Raw genomic sequence first — 19065 nt, forward strand, 5'->3', positions numbered from 1 at the left:
TACACTGCTTCGGCTCTGATGCAGCATCCTCTCTCTGTCTGTGTTCTCACTCAACGCCCAGCCCACATCACCATCAGATTTGTGACAAGTCACAACTAATAGCCAATCAACAGTGAATAACCTGAATCTGCAAAGTAACTACAGTTGTTACAGAAACATAGTGCAGAGGAAGTATGAAGTGGCAGGAAATGTAAATAATCAAGTGAAGTACCTCAAAATTGTACCTAAGTACATGAGTAAATTATTATTACACTGAATCACCGGCTATTTTAAATTTTGACAAGATATTTATTTTTACTGCAAAAGCACGTTGGTTCCTAAAATTGATTACTGCCGCATAATAGTTTTTATTTTTGGTGGCGGGTTCTGCCATTTTCACGACAGCACGCGGGAAAAGAAACAATGCAGCATTGACATCAGCCTCAGTGTTAAAACAAATTCAGACAAAGCATCCTGCAGCTGCTGCTCCGCATAAGAGGCCGTAATTGACTACATTGTATTTAGTTACATTCCATCACTGGTTATTCTAAAGTTTGACACTAAGGTTTTTAGTTTTACCACAAACATAAATCTGTTTAAAATATTGGTCTTGTTCATCTAGGTGCTGTATCGTAAGCAACTGCACTCATTTCAGTTTCTTGAAGACGTTTCACCTCTCATTCAAGAGGGTTCTTCAGTTCTAGCTAGATAAAGAGTAGTTGGCAGGCTTTTTAAACTCTGTGTGGGTGTGTCCTTACAGAGTCGTTAAAGACACGGGTGAGCTCTGAATTCCAGAGTCGTCAGGGACACTTGTGGGTCGCTGGTCCAACCGGCTTTCATGGGGGTTTGAGCCCAGGTGTTAATGTTGTTAAGCTGTCTGGGGAGAGAACTCAGTACTGCATTGTAAGTGAAGTGGGTGGTAAGTATGTCTTAGGCCACTTCCTCTGTTCACAGACGGTTGTTCCAGTTTGACATAGATGGATTCCTTTACTCTTCTTTCAAACCATCTGTATTCTCTGGCCAAGATGTTTACAATGCTGTCCTTAGGGTCTCTTTCTAACCCTAATTGGAAGAGAGATATTAAAGACAGTGTGGAAACACAAAGTAAGAGAGGAGCAGCTCTATTAATGTGTGTTAAGCATAAATGGGTTTTTAGCATCATTAGAACAAGCAGAACACGCTGCAGCTACGTCCATTAAGAGTACCAAAGTGCACTACCCATCACATTCCACTAGAGAGCATACGTCGACCGTGTTGGAAGTTAGTTTCGACATTGTCAAATACTGTTGTGAAAAGAGAAAAAGGACAAAGGGGGAGATGGGTGGAGGGAGTCAGGGAGACAAAGACAGAGAGGCATTTAAATAAGGCATTCATCAGATGGAGGTCAGGTATGCACAAATCAACAGCACAGCAATTATTACATAGCCTTATGCCGTAGCAGTTCAGTCGTCAGTAAACAACAATTAAAAAAAAATCTCTAGATCCCAGCGTGTCTATGTGGCAGATTCACTTCGTGGGCACACTCCCTGTGATGAGGCAGATTTTACCGTTTAATAGAAGAGGCAGGAGTGTTCCACATGACAGGACACAGAATATATTGTGCGATATTTTTTAGGTCAAGCCCATGGAAATGCTTTCCCACACTCACGAAAACACACACTGGCACTGGAAGGAAAACATAACTGGGCTGGATTTGGCCAGTGGAATAAGAAAAGTCATCGGAAATAAATAGGGGATGGAAGGTTTGTTTATTCAAAGATGGGATTTGAAAGGTTAAAGAGGAAAATCCATCACTGAGACAAGAAGTCCCAACACAGAAATCATTTCAATCGGCCCTATGAAGGACAAAGTTAAATGTAATTGCTGCTTTGGTAAAAGGTATGAGTAATAACCCTGTCAGCAGATCCCACAGTATGAGACACGGATTAAGGAGGACACGCACACACAATGCAATGAAACAATAAAACTCCTTATCTGTTAAATTCCGACGTCATTCCCCCAAAATAACTATTTTCTCTGATAACATGTGAAACTATGAAATGAGTCCCTGATAAAGCAACAGCGAGTCAGCACCAGCTGATGCACATGGCTCATACTTTCCAGGAAGAAGCTCTGCAGAGACATCTTTTCTCACACACATCGCCGTGTCAGTTTGCCACTTTGTACCGCAGTTAGATACTTTATCAGGGTCTCTGTGACTTCTCAGCTCAGAAGCCCATTGTAGGTGTGAACTGAAGAACGTTGTGTTTCTTCCCCTTTTCTACTTCGTCTATAATGTAAACAGTACGTACATTCAATAACTTCTGTCTGCTTGGCAGGATCGAGAAGCATTACAGGCAACAACATAAACTTAATGAAAAACTTGAATCTGACAGTTTACGATGTCTTGCCTGAAGGCATGGCGAGGTAATGTATTTATGTAGCACATTTCATACCCAACCCAAAGTGCTTTACAACTTCCACAATGAGAAAATGTGATCATGTTTTGGTCCTTTTCAGTTGTGATAAGAGTGCACTACCTTTTAATTACACAACTGATTTGGTTAGTGTGTACATGTCCCAGTTGGGTACTTACCGACTCTAAATAGTGTGTGTTTGAGCTGAACTTTGACCTGATTACCTTGTGGCCCTCATCACAGCCTATTTGTTTAGTCTCTGCGTTTCAATGTCACGTGAAACCTCTGCCCTTATGCAATTTTAAACTATATGGCTAAAGGATGTTGTCCTGCCTTGATACCTGTTGTACTGATACACTTCGGTATCGGGGCAGTCACCTCATTTGTAGTGGACCCCACCCAAACCAGTACTGCTGTTCATGGTGAAAACTGCAGAATATGTGCCCTAAATCTCAATACTTCAAGCCATCTGAATGGGTCCAGAAAGTTTAGATCTTTGTGATTATGGGAAATCTGTAGGCTGCAGGTTGAACCACTTTCCACTTAAGACAGGATTCACACTTAATGACCAGTGTAGGATAAATGTTAACCCAGTATACAATTAGGCTATTGCTTGACTCCTCAAATCCTTATGAAATTGTCTTATTATATTTACGACTGGCGAACTCAAGTCAAATAAGGACATAAGTCTATTATACGTCTATTACTTTGACTACTTTCCTGAGGCACATATTGTACTTTTTACAGATTAGGATTTTACATACAAGATATGTAGGCATTTTATAAGGTTATCCGAAGATTACCCAATAGTGGCCCATAATCAAATAAAAGTGCTTGCAGAATCTATCAATGTCTGTCACTAACAATATACCATAATAAACAGGCTCGGATTTACGTGTGTTTCTGCATGAGTAGGCTACTTTTACTTTTGCAAGTAGCTCGCATTTAGCTGCTGTGGGACTTAAAATGGCATGCTTTTACGCCATTACTGCTATGTTTAATCGAGTAAAGGAGTGACTTAGTGGACACTCACTTAAGAACACTACTGAAACAAACTTCCTTGGTATTCATCTTTGACTGTTTGTTTTTTGCTTCTGACGTGTACTGTACATTTGTCTGCCAATATATTCCACTTTCTTCCCCTACTTTCTTTCCAAAAACAAACAAAAGCAAAACTCGACAGCCTGACCTTTTCACTCTATCGGTGTGAAGACCTCTTGTTTGCTTTTCATCACATTTAACTCAATCAACCCTCGCCACTTCACATGATGTGTACTGGAAATTTGCCGCGGCCTCCTTTTTTCCACAAAATGATGGTCGTCTTGTCCAATCGCGGCTCGAATAGACGCTTGTCCCCGCCTCCTTTTGGCTCTTGAAAGTGCCTGGACTAATCAGCGCTCGCCTCCGTGTGTTCAGCCATTTTGTAAGAAAATCAAGCAAGTCTGCCGCCCTACCTTCGCTTCAGACCTGCAGTTTTTTTCTTGTGCAATGGACGGGTAAGTGGAAAAAGAACGACACTTAAGGCTTAATTTTCTACGGCCAAAAGACATCCGAGTTGTTTCTTTCCGTACTTCGGTTGCTCGTCGGGCGCGTTTCGAGTCGGGCGGCCGCCTCACTTCGCCGTGAGACCGCGAAAGTTTTGAAACATTTTTTTTTTCATCAAAACATGCAACAGTTAGCTGGAGCGTGAGCTAACTAGCAGAAGCTAACCGTCGCTAAGATACTTAGGCGAACGTTTCGACTGACGTTTTAATGTTGAATTTTAACGGGACTAACGCGAAGCAAATGTAACTTAATAAAGAATCAAGATTTGAGCGCAGGGGGGGTTTTCAATTAGGTGACTTTTTGGCGTATACTCCCGTCGTTCGCTGACGCGGACGTTGGTTAACGGTGGCTAACTATACCTTGATTACGTTAACTTGGTTTCACCGGAGCTCGAGCGCTAGCTAAAGCAACGTGTCTCATTTCCGCATTCATTTGTCTGCGGAGTGCCAGGGCCATGTTGAAGATGTCTGGCCTGAACATTTCGCGTTGATTCGCTCAGGGACTTCTACATCGTGTTTATCTAAAAACGGGGTAGGATGCACAAAGAGCCTGTTGTTTTAAAACCGAGATGTTTAATTCTGCTGTTTTGATCACCTGGATGATAGTCGGTTGTGTTCGCAGCGATGTTGATCCGAAGTCGCTGCGATAGAAAACATTCAACGCAACATTATAATTAGAGATCCGATTCATTATTACTCCTGCTTATGTGTCAACGCATCATTATAACTCGAGATACAAAACATTATCACTTCTGTTTATTTGTCCACTGTTAAGTTTTCTAACTTCCTTATGTTTTGCCAACCCACTCCAGCCGCCTAGACGCTGACTTGTACCCTCTGGGATCCGGCTACGTCCCTGAAATTGAGTAAGTATTTGCTATATTTCTCCATTGCTGATCATTATTATTATTTTTAGCGATGCTTTTTGAATGTTAAGCAGAATGAGGAAGTCGGGCAGCTTTTGGTCGACCACCACTGGCGCCATTCATTTTGTAAGGCGCTGTGTTTTTCCAGAGTGCAGAATGTGCTCTTGTAATGAATTGTTCAGCAGGATCTCGTGATAGATTATGGTTAATGCTCTTTCATTTCCCGTGTAGTAATGATCTTTCTTTCCCCCGTTCACAGCAGTGTCCATGACATATCAGTTGGCACAAAGGTAGGCAACTTTTTAATCTTAACTTTCACATTCCCTCATCTGCTGCAAGAATGCTTAGAGCATTCTTGATATGTGTGCTGTTATTGCGATCTGTGTGAGTGGTATTAATTGTGGTAACCAATTGAATCATTTGTCCATTTAAATTGCAATTAATTTTATAGTTTAAAAACGGCTTCCGTTGTGGTATTTATGATCCTATCTGAAATTTTGAACCAAGAAATTTGAGCTGTAAATTAGATTACCCTTTTGTTAAAGTAACTTTGAGATCACATTGTAAGGTTTCATTGTATTTATAATTTTCTATGACAAGGTTTTAAGGTGTCCCACTGCCACGATAAACATTTTCAAGAAAGATTTGAGGGCTTTTTTTGAGTAAGTCAGAGAAATGAAAATGGAAAAGAACTGTGCTGACATGAGGGACTTGAATAACATAGTCTGTCAGTTTGCAAGAGCTTCCTCTATAATTACAGCACTGCTGTCCAAAGCCATTTCTCATGCGTAGTGACTTTGCAGTTGCAGGCTGGCTCTCTTTTTAAAGATTTATTACATACAACCAAATGGTCAGTGCATGGATGTTGCAGCAACACTGAAAGACTGTGAACATATAATATGTAATAATTATGTTAGAATAGATTATCCGAGCTGGGGCTTTGTTTTCCTGTTTTGTTCCAGTTGGGTTGTGTGGCTGTTGAGAAACTAAACTTCCTGTTGTTTATTTTGCGTGTTCCTTAATAGCCTGTTGGCCATACTGGAATGTTAAGAAAGCAGCTGAATCCTGCCACATCGCATGGTATTTGGTCACTTTCATTTCACTAGTCATCTCACAAGTCTAATCCGTACATTAGCAAAGTAATTCGGTGTTGATCCTTTTTGCAAGAATCTGCCCTTAAAATTTTCAGTGATGACGGAACTGTTGCATGCTCATGTAACTGAAACAGCAGCTCCTCTGAATGTTTGTGTTTGTAAACGCGGTGTGCAAACTTGTTGAAGCAGGAACACATTTGTTTTTGGCAAACTGCTTCTCAAGTTGCGTACCCAATAAAGATGCCTGTTCAAGTAGCATTCCTTAGTAACAGAGCCTGGGGCAGCTATGTGTAGGTGGAGTGACTGAACTCAACTCAGGGCTGTAACCATCCTCCCGCAACTGTCCTCATCCTCCCGGGCAAAGGTCTTTACACTGTTTAAACAAGCACTGTGATGCACACACCCGTAACAGGGACACACCCCACCCCCTCTATTCATTACTGTAAGGCCTGTTGTTTTTCAACACGTTAACAATGATTCATTTAATGGGTACTGATGGATACTTGAGATTTGACTTATGTAATTTGTCATTCTTTAACTTTCCCTGTTTTCTGGATTCGATGTCCTGTGGTAATAATGATGGTGAGTTATGGAGCGCTGCCTTGCTGGAATCTGTAATTATTCCGTCTGGGCAGAGTGTCTGGCATTCCGCGGTTGCATTCCAATCTCCCCCCTCCAGCCCCCTGGTGAGGCACAGCTCCCTGCCCCCTTCACTGGCAAAGGCTGATCACAGTTAACAAACATGTCTATACCTGTGCTCATCTCCTTTGTGCTATTCTTTAGAGATTTCTACCCCCCTTCCCCCCCAGCAATGTCCAAAATATGGTTGCTAGCAGGCGCCAACAAAAGGTGCCTTAAAAGTATTTTTTTTTTCCCAAGTGCTGCTGGATGAGAGTTTGAGATTGCTTGCTAATTTTTCTTTATCTTTGACTAAATGCAAATCAGGTGTGATGTGGTGTATGGAGCAGGGACATTGCCCCCCAGTCGTATTCGCTTTTTAAAATTAAGTTCAAGGAAGGCCATTGTCAGCAAGAGGAAGCTGCTCAACAGTTTCAACGTGGGCCAGTAATGTGTCATCGTCTCCTGAAGGTTACCATTATCCTGTCAGTGTCCTGAGCAAACAAAGGATGTGAACAAGTCGATACTCATTCAGTGGGTTTGTGTTGGAAAAATGGGGTTGGCACAGTGTTGGAGGCAACTAACAAAGAAGCTATAAGCTCAGTTTTTCTCCCATTGGCTTTGTAACTTAACTTTTCCCTTTGTTGTGCTCTACACTCTCTACCACACTCCCTCCAAAAGCTTTAGGTGCATTTTTCAGTCGACTGTTAGACAATCCTCCCTTTTGTATAAGACTTGAAGTTCCTGCTCTGCTCTGTAGCCTGCCATAGCTCTGTGGTTATTATTAGAAATGAGGAAGTAGGGTGAGAGAGAGAGAGAGAAAACGCCTGAGTCTAACATGGAACAGTAAGCATCAGTCCCCAGGAGGAAGTTCAGCAAAGCCCTGGAAGCAGGCCTGATCTTTTTTGCTCTTCCTGTTTGGAGTTAGTCTGCTGACTGATAATATGTCGCTGCCCGCCCACGACCATTGAGTCAGGCTGGAGCCACTTCCTTCATTTCTCACGGCGTGCATGAGCCCCTGTCTCATTTATTTAACAAATATTGCTGTTTTAAATGTTTCCCACCAACTAGAACACTCCACTCTAACTCATTCAGTGTAATATATTACACAACTTTTATTGGTGGTATAATTTTCTCCTTGCGTTTAAGAAATCATCCCATGCTTAATAACCTATTTATCATATAATTTTGAGTCCTGTCGAGACACTGTCTTGCACTCTTTTATTCGTCATAATAATTTTAGGTCAGTGACTGCCTGCATTCCATTTATGTAAAGATCTGAATACTGGCCAAAGTAGTGGGGCCCCTGATCCCGAAGCCTCAATGAACAGGCAGAGGAATGTCTCATTGCTTTAGGTTCATGAATTGAGATAGCAGACCCCATTTGTGTGGGCCTCATAGTGAGAGTGACCGCCTCAGCCAACCCATCTGGAAGTCAAAGGGTAGTTTATACTACTGCTTACAGTGTTATGCTCTCACTGCAACTGACTCGGTACCCTGCACCGCCTAAGGCTTACCAAATGTTTTCTCTCAGATCACCTTATTTCTGCCTTTTAGGACTAGAGTTTTCAGCCTTACTGAAAAGCATTCCTCCAATACTTTTCATATTCAAAAGACCCAAGATCCACAAGGTGGAGAAGAATGCTTGCAAACCTGCACGACTGGTTGTTGTTTAGGGGCTCTTCAGCTCCCAGAGTGTCCTTGGGGCTACATATGTGTGTGTGCTGCCATGAAACAATGCCCCTAGTCTCACCCTGAACAGGACCTTCATTGTAGGGTGTTGTAGAGCTTAGGCTGCTGAGCCACTTCTTGTGACTGCTATACTTCATCTCTCACAACCGCAAACACATGCACAACCCTGAAACAGCACTTTATATCTACTAAATAGAGAGACTGGAGACAAACAGGGCTGTTTCAGCAGACAGTAAACTAGTGTGGGCTGGGAGTATCCCCATCTTGTCTTCCTATCCAGATGGTTTCAGTGTGTTATCCTTCCTCCTAGTAAGAATTATGAGTAGATGGGCTGTACTGACTGACAGCTGCTGTTGAGATGAGCTTTTACTGCTGACGACTGCACTTAAGCCGAAATAGTTTCCCCATTATAGCTGTTCACACTTGAGTGTGATTAGCCAAAACATGATGATTGGGCGTATTTCCCGAAGTCGGGTAAAATGGCCCACTGTGACTTCAAGGTTTTTAGCTAGACAATGCTGCTAGGGAAGAGAAGAGTAAAATGAAATGGGAAGACATGCTTATGATGCAACGTAAAATATCTGTGCTGACAAGCTAGGTTACTTGATTCTTCCTGGTGAGGAAGGTGGAGTTCTTCTCAGGCATGTGTGCTCAGTCGTCTTTTGGTTATCAGATTACTTGCTGCTATATCACACAATGGCTCGTAATATGAGAGCTGTGCTCTCCACCTGCCATGCTGTGTCCTCATTGGTGAATGCACTGAAGTGAACCATTGTTTTTTTTTTTTGTTTTTTTTCTCCTTTTGCAGAGGGGATCCGACGAACTCTTTTCTTCCTGCATATCCAACGGGCCCTATATCATGAACTCAGGTAGGGGGTTGCCATGGAGGGGTGAATCCTTTTTTTATTGAAGTGCTTGTCGTGTCTGTGTTTGTGTTGCCATGACGATCAATCCATTATTCAAGAAGAACCAGAGCCTTCTGTTCCCTCCCTGATTGTATCCGCTTCTGTTTTTTCCTTGCAGCCAATGGCAACGACACCAAAAAATTCAAAGGTGACGTCCGCAGTCCTGGTGTTCCGTCACGTGTGGTCCATGTACGCAAACTGCCCAATGACATAAATGAGGCTGAGGTTATTGGGCTGGGACTGCCCTTCGGGAAGGTCACTAATTTGCTGATGCTGAAAGGGAAAAACCAGGTAAGGACTGGTGTGTATATACAGGCCTGCTCACCAAACCTGTATGTCTTTCACTCAGGGGTGAAATTTGTCTTTTGGCCTGGGACAAGGGATCAGCTTTCAGGCCATCTGTCCTGACCTGAGCATTCTGACAATGACCCTTTTGTGGTTTAGTGGGTAGGATGATAATTTTACATGCTGAGGTTTCCTGGAGGAAGACACTGAGTCCCTCTTGAATGTCTTCATTATCTCCGTTTTCTATTACCTGCAGTTCAGTGTAGAAACCTGTTGATGTCTTAAGTTAAACTAAAAAAAAAGAAATTTAGATGTCTGGACGCAATGCTATATAAATATTGTTATATGCAATGAAAAGAAATAAGTTGAATGTTTCTCTGGTCACCCTGTGTAGGCGTTCTTGGAACTGAACAGCGAGGAGTGTGCACAGACGATGGTGAGCTATTATTCCTCTGTCACCCCTGTCATCAGAAACCACCCCATTTACATGCAATACTCAACTCATAAGGAGCTCAAGACGGACAACTCCCCCAACCAAGTGGTAAGGGCTTGCACTGACACATGCATAGACACTTTCTTACTATTGAAGTCACTGCCAGATACTAATATCTAATACTAAATATTTATTGGTATAAATGTTCTTGTTCATGCTCAAGCTCATATTTGTGTCAAGTAAGTTTGTTGCCTTGAACAAAGAATTGTCACCCACTTTCACTTATTTATCACTATATACTTCCCCTGTCTGTGTTAAGAATTTCCTCTGTTATCTCCCATCAGCGTGCCCAGGCAGCTCTGCAGGCAGTCAACGCACTGCATGGAGGTGGGATGGGAAGCATGGCCATTTCTGCAGATGCCAGTAGCATTGGAGGTGCAGGTGCCCAAAGCCCTGTCCTCAGAGTCATAGTGGAAAACCTCTTCTACCCAGTCACCCTGGATGTGCTTCACCAGGTAAATACTTTGTGGTTTGGCTGAGCCACTACAGTCTCAGGTACAATTACATGTAGGCACACCATTTCCTTTTTAATCTTTACAAAGGCTTTGTACTCTTAGATGGCGGAAATGAAAAGGCACACTAAATATTTACATAATGAAATGTTTGTTCCATAGCTCACATTTTCACAAGTCCGGTAGTGCTACATAAACAAAGAATGCATGTTTATAATAGTGAGACTCTTGTAAAATATTTATGTAAATGTATTTGCTTTAACCTTAAGATACAGTTGAAATGAAAATTGTGTGAGAAAGTGTCATCATGATGTTATTCCTAATCATGCATTCTCCTGTCCTCAGATTTTCTCCAAATTCGGCACTGTGCTGAAAATCATCACGTTCACAAAGAACAACCAATTCCAGGCTCTAATCCAGTATGCCGATGGAATGACAGCTCAGCACGCCAAACTGGTAAGACTGGTACAACTAGTGGGCTTGTCATGATGTTCCAGTTGAAGCTTGTTTCTTTTGGACTGCACATGTGAATCAAATTAAAGCATATCATTGTAACCACAGTGCAGGGTGTACACTGTGGGACCAATTAGTCATTTTGTCCAAAAACAAATTTTGTTGTTTTAAAACAACTTTCTTCAACTCTCTCAGTCTCTGGATGGACAGAACATCTACAATGCCTGCTGTACCCTGAGAATCAGCTTCTCCAAGCTCACCAGCCTCAATGTGAAGTACAACAATGATAAGAGCAGAGATTACACCCGACCAGACCTGCCCACTGCAGATTCACAGCCCTCCATTGACCACCAGGCCATGGCAGCTGCTGCATTTGGTAAGATTGGGTCATGATAAAAAAGATAATTTCTCAAAATGTTAACAAGCTCATGTATGCATAGTCCAGTTGCCTTTTGAATTAGCATTTCTGGGTTTATTTATTTTTATTTCAGTTTGTTGTTAAGCACTTTCTGTTTCATATCCTTATGGATTTTTCTACCCTGATCATTACTGCAAGTATTGATTTGATGGAGATGTTTGTGATCTTATTTTTGTTAATACCTCTTCCAGCTGCACCAGGCATCATCTCAGCCTCTCCCTATGGTGGAGCCCATGCCTTCCCCCCAACCTTTGCCATCCAGCAAACAGGTCAGTCTACAAACATGGTCTCACACTGATATTCAATTTATAATGAGACTTGATCCTCTTTAGAAGTCTCTATGTGAACCACATGCATTTCCCAGTTGTCATATTTTTCTTAACAGATCTCTTCAGTATGACAAAGGTTGAAAGTAATACATATTTTGTACCTCTTAGGTCTGTCGATGCCTGGCATTCCCAGTGCCCTGGCGTCCCTAGGTGTTGGCCACGGTGGCATGGCGGCTGCAGCAGCGGCCGCTAGCCGGCTTGGCCTGTCAGGGCTTGCTCCCCAAGCTGGACACAATGTCTTGTTGGTCAGCAATCTGAACCCTCAGGTTAGTACGCTCGGCAGGTTTAAACAGTTCTACATCCTGCAGCTATCAGTGGAGTGCTAGGAAACATTCAAATGTCAGTGCCTTTTTTAAAAACTCTGGTTCATGGACCTGGATCCATTTGGTCAAGAGGCTTGGTGTTTTGTCCTTCTCCTACCGTTCCGAATCCTCTCGATGTGATCATACCAAGTGCGGTACCCATACCACTGTTTTAATTAAAAGGGGATCATTGAGTCAAAACCTTTTCTCTTTCAGGACCTCTCTGTGTTTGACAAAACCTGCTGCATTTCTGACCTGCCACTTTGCTCACTGTGAATTTTAAGTTAATTCAAAACACTAACTTCTTTTATTTTAAAAAACTTACCATTTCATATCTTCATTTTTGTCCATTAGTTGAAATCATTCTTGAGTTGTTGGAGAGACAATATTACTTTTTTCTTTGTATTTTAGAAACGCATTATGTCCGTGATTTAGTTTTTATATATACATAGTTTGTAGAATGTATAATTAGTTTGTCACACTCATTATATTCTCTGTAGTAATGTAATTATTGCATTAAACATGTTAATTTTAAGGCCATTCTTAAAGTTGGAACAGGATAATAAAAAATAATATTCACATTTGACTGTCTTATTATAATGTAATTTTAAATAATCTAAACAAACATAGCATGTAATTTAAAAGTACATATTGTCTCTGCCTTTTTCTGTATTTCATTGTTAATCTTTTTTTCTCTTCTTTTTCTCCTAGTGTTCCCATAGTGACAGTGCATTTTAATTTAGCCAGTTCTACTGTCTGAAGCACTACATTTCTTTGTGTATACTGACCTTGTTTTTACTTCCTTTTTTCTCTCTCTTCCTTCTCTGTCCCCCTCTCCCTCTTTTTTTGTTTTAAAACCCCTCACTTCAACTCTTGCCAACTGACTGCACGCCCCATGACCAATTGTTCCTTCTGTCGACCTCTCCCCTCTGCCACTCCTGTTACTACTACAACCACTCATCCTTCCTCCCACCTACCCCACCCTCTGTCCCCAATTTGGACATTACCCATAAATTGAAAACACAACGAAAACAAAAACATTGGCATCTCTGTCACCCCAACAAATCATCTTTCCTGTCACAATCTTCTTTGCTCCACCTCGTCTTCATCTGTTCTCTTCTCCCTCCTCTCTCATGCTGTTCAAATCCTCTCCTCCTCTTATCCTCTCTTCATTCTCTTCGTCCCTCATCTCCTCTCCTTCCTCCATGGTACTGTGGCCTTCCTGTGGACCTCGCTGCCTGTGGCCTGCGGACATGTCCCGACTCCACTCCACTGTCCTCCACTCCGCTCCGTCTCTTTTCCCCTGTCCCCTGTTCCCTATCCCCCTATGGCCCCCTGCCCCGCTGCTCCCCCTGCTGTCTCTAAAGAGCGTTACGCCACACTGCCTCTTTATTCTTTTCGGTACGTTATCATCCTTTCATCTCCTTTTTTATTACTACTGTTACCTCGCAAGGTGGGCATGTCTTGTCTCATGTTGTTGGCTTTGTTTTTTAACCACTGATGGCTGGTCATCAGGCTACAGGGCTATGAAGGGTGGGGGTGTTGGTTGTTTGGGGTTTGTATAACCTGTTTTGGTTGTTGTGGGTTTGTGTGAAGAAAGTAAGGTGAGAACACCACACCAAAGCAGCAGCATTTCATTTAATTTTTGAACAGAAGTGGTGGGGTGTCCATAGGCCAAAAAACATTTGCAGTTTTTCATCTTCAAAGAGCACAGCCCCTCAATGAAAATATTGCCTCACTAAATAGAAACGTGTGGATCATTTTGTTTGAGAATGAGGCGGGAAGCTGATCTAAATTCAAAAGCATCACCCTCAGGAAAAGGATAAAAGTAAACACTATATTTGGTTCCACCCGGTATAATTCTAAGCCACTGAAATTCATCAAATTTCATTTTTTTGTGTTGACTTTACTGTGGTTGCTTTGAGCCACAGCACCAGTACATGGAAAATGAAATGCTACTGTTTTTTTAGTGATTGTGAGTTGACATATCCCCTGGATCATGTCACCATACTATTCTTTTGCAGTCTCTCTGTTACTCAAAAGTGGGTATGTGCATGTTTAGTTTATTCCTGCATGTCTCTCTAGTAGGACCCTCAAGTCAGTCAATAAATCAATCTTCACTGTAGAGCGATCAAACTGATCAGAACTACTCATTTTACATTGATTTTTGCCTTCAAATCACTATCTCCCCCCATCTCCACCATTTTAACTGCCGGCATCTGTGTAATTATTATCTAAGAGGGCTTATGTAGGATTAGTTTTATAGATGATGAATTAAACAGAGATTTAGTAGAATAGCCCGATGATTACTTATTAATCAGCCAGTGTTCATTAAATAGCAGTATGAATATTAATGTCCCTGATTTGATGATTAAAATTGTTTTTGTTGCTGTGATTGGCTGTGTGGCTCCTGCTAAGGCTTCGATGTTCTTTGTTGCACCTGTATTGTGACACCTTCCTCTTCATCCTTAGGTGTTTATGGCGATGTGATGAGAGTGAAGATCCTGTTCAACAAAAAGGAGAATGCTCTAATTCAGATGTCTGATGGCACACAGGCTCAGCTAGGTAGCTACACTCCAGCCCTGCACAATCACCATTTGCTTTCTTTGATCTGTAATTTTTCTTTTATCTTGTTTTTGCCTTGAAGCTTTTTACTGTATGTTGTTCTGAGCCTTTATCTAGTGGTAAGTCTCAACTGAGTAGACGGAAGAGGTCTGAATTATTTACTTGTTTTTATCCTTAATGGGGTAAGATGGAATTAAATTAGCCCCAGTGGACATTTTTGTTCAACTTAATTAGTCGTTATTAAGTAATTAGTAATTTAAAATTAAACTATGCTATTAACGACGAGCTATATAAATGTACAGCCAAAATGGAACAGTTCATTTGTGCTGGCAAAAAATCAGTCGTATGTCAGCCTTTAAAGTTGTGGACCTTCTTAATCTCTCTTAGCAATGAGCCACCTGAACGGCCAGCGTCTTCATGGCAGAGATATGCGTGTGGCGTTTTCCAAACACACCACAGTGCAGCTGCCCAGAGAAGGCCATGAGGACCAAGGCCTCACAAAGGACTTCAGCAACTCACCGCTGCACCGCTTCAAGAAGCCCGGCTCCAAAAATTACTCCAACATCTTCCCACCCTCTGCAACGCTCCACCTCTCCAACATACCGTGAGTGCTGCTGCTGCAAGAGTTTAATTTTCATTCCCGTCGCGCTCAAAATCTTTTCCCGCTCTGCCCTCCAGCAGCTTTTGTGCTCTAAGCTGTTTCCTTTGTAGTCCTGGTCCTTTCTTTTTTCCTATATTTAGTGCTTAGGATTAAGTAGTTGTGACAGTGTTTTCTAAACATGCTATTCTAGCGGTACACTTTTTAGAGTTAATGATGCCTCTTGTGTCTCGTTTTACCAAACAAGTAAATAAAGGCAAAAATGCAAATAAGTAAAGGGATTGAAAAACCCACATAAATGCTTTGTTTTCCCATCTGCTTTCAGGCCGTCTGTGGTAGAGGATGACCTCAGGAGGCTTTTTGCCAGCTCAGGAGCCACAGTCAAGGCCTTCAAGTTCTTTCAGTAAGCCTCACTCCAGTCACACTCAATTGTCTTAAATGTTTAGTGGTGGTTGAATTCCTGTCTTCCTTTATAGCACTCAAGAGTCGCTATTAAGTTTTATTGAGTATTGCAGCTGTTTTTGTCTTTGTGCTCTACAAGACACCTCACTTCCTTATTTCTTCCACGTACAACATTAAATGACAACCAGCCCTCATAAAAGTGGGCGGCATGTTGACGCTTTGTGAACACATTTTTCTGTTTTTATTTTATAGAAAAGACCGCAAGATGGCCCTGATCCAGATGGGCTCAGTCGAGGAAGCAATCGAGTCCCTCATTGAGTTCCACAACCACGATCTTGGGGAGAACCACCACCTTCGAGTGTCCTTCTCCAAGTCCACCATCTGAGTGCCTTTCCTTCCTCCCTCCAAGTCTTTTGCCATCTGAAAGCTACTTTTGTCAAGGTTGCCTTCAGTGGAAATGACCACCATTAGATATTTATGGCTGTGGTTCTTTGTAGAACGTTGCTCTTTACACCTCCATCCTTAATTATTCCCCATTATTACAAGTTTTCGGTATGGGATTTGATTTGATTCCACCTCTGAGTTCTAATTTGTCATCATAATACACCAAGATAAATTAACGTTAAATGCCATTTTCTTTTGATTTACAGTGAATGCAATATATTTCTAATTACGCTAATTAACCCAAACTTAATCAATCATTTGTTTCATCATAAAGTTTGGTGGGGTGTAAAGTGGGGTGTTGGGAAATGGGCAACATTTTTCAAAGAAACATGTCATAATTATATTGGAGGTAAAGTAGGGGCAGCTGATGAACTGTCACTTTAGACCAAATCGCTTAAAAAGAAAAAAGAAAACTAAAAAAAAAAACACCCTCCACCATGGATGTATGCTTATGTGGATGAAACGTGTCCACACCAGACACACTTCAGCATTCCTTTTACTATGATAGTCGTGTGGATATATCTGTTTGTGTGTGCCTTTTTTGAAATGCCACTTTGAACCTGTTTGGCCAGTCAGAAACGGTTTGAGACAAAGGATTTTGTTTTGGCTCACAGACCACCCAGCAATTTATTTCCCTAGTATCCATTTTTTATTTCTGTTCTCTTGTAAGTACCCACCTATTTGCTTCGGGGATCCAGACCACTATCTGAAGTTACTCAATAAGGACACATATTTTTTTTTTTTTCTTTTTAATATCTCTATCCACAGCCTTGTGCCTTACTTTGCCCCCACCAAGTTGCCTAAAGCGTAGCTCAGGCTTCATTTGGAAAAAACGTAGCGCTCAAAATCTTTTCATGCCTTTTTGATGTTACCAGCATTGTTTGGGGGGGAAAGTGGCTCATTCGATCTTCTGTTTCCTCTTAAACACACAAATGTTTATCTAAGGATTTGTATGCATATATCCCCATTATATGTATGTAGAAACTATGAATGTAAGTCAGTTAGATGCCTAATATTTTTGCTAGGTGATGTAGCTCTGTCAGGTGTGTTGTGGCAGGAGTAGAGCTGTCTTACAGTCTCCATTCACCTCCATTTAGTCCTTTCTCAGTAAGGACAATGGTGTTTGGTGCTTCATTTAACCATATTATGTCCATCTATACGTGGACACATATATATTCATTTATCTTTTCTTTTTAATGTTAGCATTTACATGTGTATCACTTCTGAGCTTAACTGATACCTATGTGTAGTGGCTGGGTTCGATCATTATCACAGTGCCTTGAGTTTTTAATCTGAGGCTGAAACACTTTCGTGCCTCCTCATTTGACTTTGTTTACCTCTCGTTCAGGTGTACGAGCTTACCTGTCTGCAAAGATGCCTTTAATTCATAATTTTCAGGTGATCCTACCTGTGAGAGGGCAGCTCAGAGGCATTTGTCAATTGAAAGTAACACCAGTCTAAAAACCCACTTTATATTATTTTTTTTCTTAAATTCAAAAGTCAGGATATTACACGGTGGGACAGCCCTCACCCGGTCCCTGTCTGTGTCCACTTACACCACAGTCAGGTTCTTTAGTGCACTTTTCCTCAACGATAGGTCCAAGTTGGCACCATCACGCTGAAGTCTTAAACGTCGTCACATTCCTGCGTGCCTCAAAGCACCAGTTTCCACAGCCTCGACCACTGTAGTTTTGGACCAGATACAGACACGCTCTGTCTCTATTTTTGTAAAAGATTAATATGCATGGTTTAACAAAGTTTCATGTAGCTGCAGACGGTTATTGCTGTTAAGGACCAAAGTATCTTCTACCCCCTGCTGTTTTGTAGTGTTGTGGTTTCTTAAAGGTTTTTTCACAGTCCTGCTATTCAACAAGTACACAAGGCTCCACGTTCCTTATTTCTGTTTCTCAGATGCCTTGGACAAAAGTCGCATGATGTTGAAATGTCTGAGTTTCAACTTATACTGTATATTGTATCCCTTTTTGTTTGACTTTACAAAGAGCCTACTTTGGTAGAGATTGCTTTAGAATGGATACGTGATTGAAACACAGTCGTAGCTGTGATGTTGACAGTGTAGAAGATTATATATGCCTTTCAGTTTTTGTTAAAAGCTTTTATTTTTCTCTCCTTTTTTATATGGGGGCGGGGTGGGGTTATTGTATGAAGCGGGGTTGATGGTTGTATATATTCATGTTTTTGTACCACAAAATCATTTGGATTATATCCACTTTAAGTTCAAAACATGTATATTTTGATAAAACAATACAGACCTATTGAGCTCTCTGGAGCTGTAAAAACAAAAAAAAAACTTTTGTAACACAAAGACATTAAACCTATCTGAACACAGAAGTGTCTCTGTATGTGCCCCGCTCCCCCCCTCCCACTTCTTGCCATACTGTTCTTGTCTCTTGCATCTTCTGCTGCCTTCAATAAATCTTTAGTTTGTTCCTTCTTTCATCTGGCCTCATTTGGTTTCTGTCTCTTCCTCTCTGTCCTGTGGAACTGCTGCTCTGTAACGGTTAACACCTCGTAACATTTTCCACGTTTCCCATCCTGTTTACTACCGGTGGGTTTTTTATTTTTTAATCCTTTTACTGTATTTCCAACTTTGTATTCATCCCATCTGAAACTTGACTGACTGCTCATCTGAGCTCAGCCCAATCCCTTGATGAAACAGCTGCGACGATGATGACGGGGTGGAGGAGTTAATTTGACATGCAACGCGGGATGCTTGCTGTCGTCTGATTCTGAATAATCCTCCATCCTCCTGCGCACCACTCTGACCTTTTCGGTTTTGCGAGCCTGTCTGACTCTGAGGAAATGAGGCAGGTTGCTGTGGAAACCGAATATCTGCATCTCCCAAGATGAATAAGTAAGATAAAACACAAGCATGGCTATCACGGTGGCCCATCTCACATCTGTCTTTATCACCAAGTTCCTCCGGGATGTTGGAGGAAAGCCTCAATCATAAACTAGTTATACCTCTCATGAACCACTAGGGGGAGGTCTTGCTCTCTGCTGGTGAAAAAAGGCTTCTGAGCAGAGGTGACTTTACCTGCCACTCACACAATGTCAATAGTTAGTGGCTTAATCTCGAGTGCCTCCTTGGGCTTTCTGGCATTATACCTGTTTTTTTTTCCCCCTCCTTCGACTTCCTTACAGAGCAGTGGAGAGGATTAACCTCAGATCATCCCTGCCTTTTGAGAGGGGGACAAATGAGAGAAAAGGGA

At 41.7% G+C, this 19065-nt stretch overlaps 1 protein-coding gene across 4 annotated transcripts; it reads left to right on the forward strand.

Moving 5' to 3' along the window:
* Positions 1-3765: 3765 nt before the first annotated feature.
* On the forward strand, positions 3766-18292 carry ptbp1a (polypyrimidine tract binding protein 1a). 4 transcript variants are annotated; one of them, XM_037072569.1, is made up of 16 exons: positions 3766-3871; positions 4732-4785; positions 5045-5075; positions 8998-9058; positions 9213-9385; positions 9774-9920; positions 10157-10327; positions 10670-10780; positions 10973-11153; positions 11387-11464; positions 11633-11790; positions 13194-13227; positions 14299-14391; positions 14779-14995; positions 15315-15392; positions 15644-18292. In XM_037072569.1, the coding sequence occupies exons 1-16, from the start codon at positions 3864-3866 to the stop codon at positions 15774-15776; spliced, it is 1728 nt and encodes a 575-aa protein (XP_036928464.1). In that variant the 5' UTR covers positions 3766-3863; the 3' UTR covers positions 15777-18292. The 4 variants fall into 4 exon arrangements, with proteins under 4 accessions (XP_036928464.1, XP_036928465.1, XP_036928466.1 ...); XM_037072570.1 differs by having other exon boundaries at positions 3805-3871; positions 5048-5075; XM_037072571.1 differs by lacking the exon at positions 3766-3871 and adding an exon at positions 3901-4451.
* The last annotated feature ends 773 nt before the right edge of the window (positions 18293-19065 follow it).

This window comes from Acanthopagrus latus, chromosome 16 (genome assembly GCF_904848185.1).
Source record: "Acanthopagrus latus isolate v.2019 chromosome 16, fAcaLat1.1, whole genome shotgun sequence".
Taxonomy (NCBI): Eukaryota; Metazoa; Chordata; class Actinopteri; order Spariformes; family Sparidae; genus Acanthopagrus; species Acanthopagrus latus.

Excerpts from the sequence above, each read along its gene's own strand:
- ptbp1a (XM_037072569.1), top strand. Across the intron at positions 11,154-11,386 it reads CATGGCAGCTGCTGCATTTG|CTGCACCAGGCATCATCTCA; the intron begins GTAAGATTGGGT and ends TACCTCTTCCAG. Across the intron at positions 14,996-15,314 it reads CTCCACCTCTCCAACATACC|GCCGTCTGTGGTAGAGGATG; the intron begins GTGAGTGCTGCT and ends ATCTGCTTTCAG.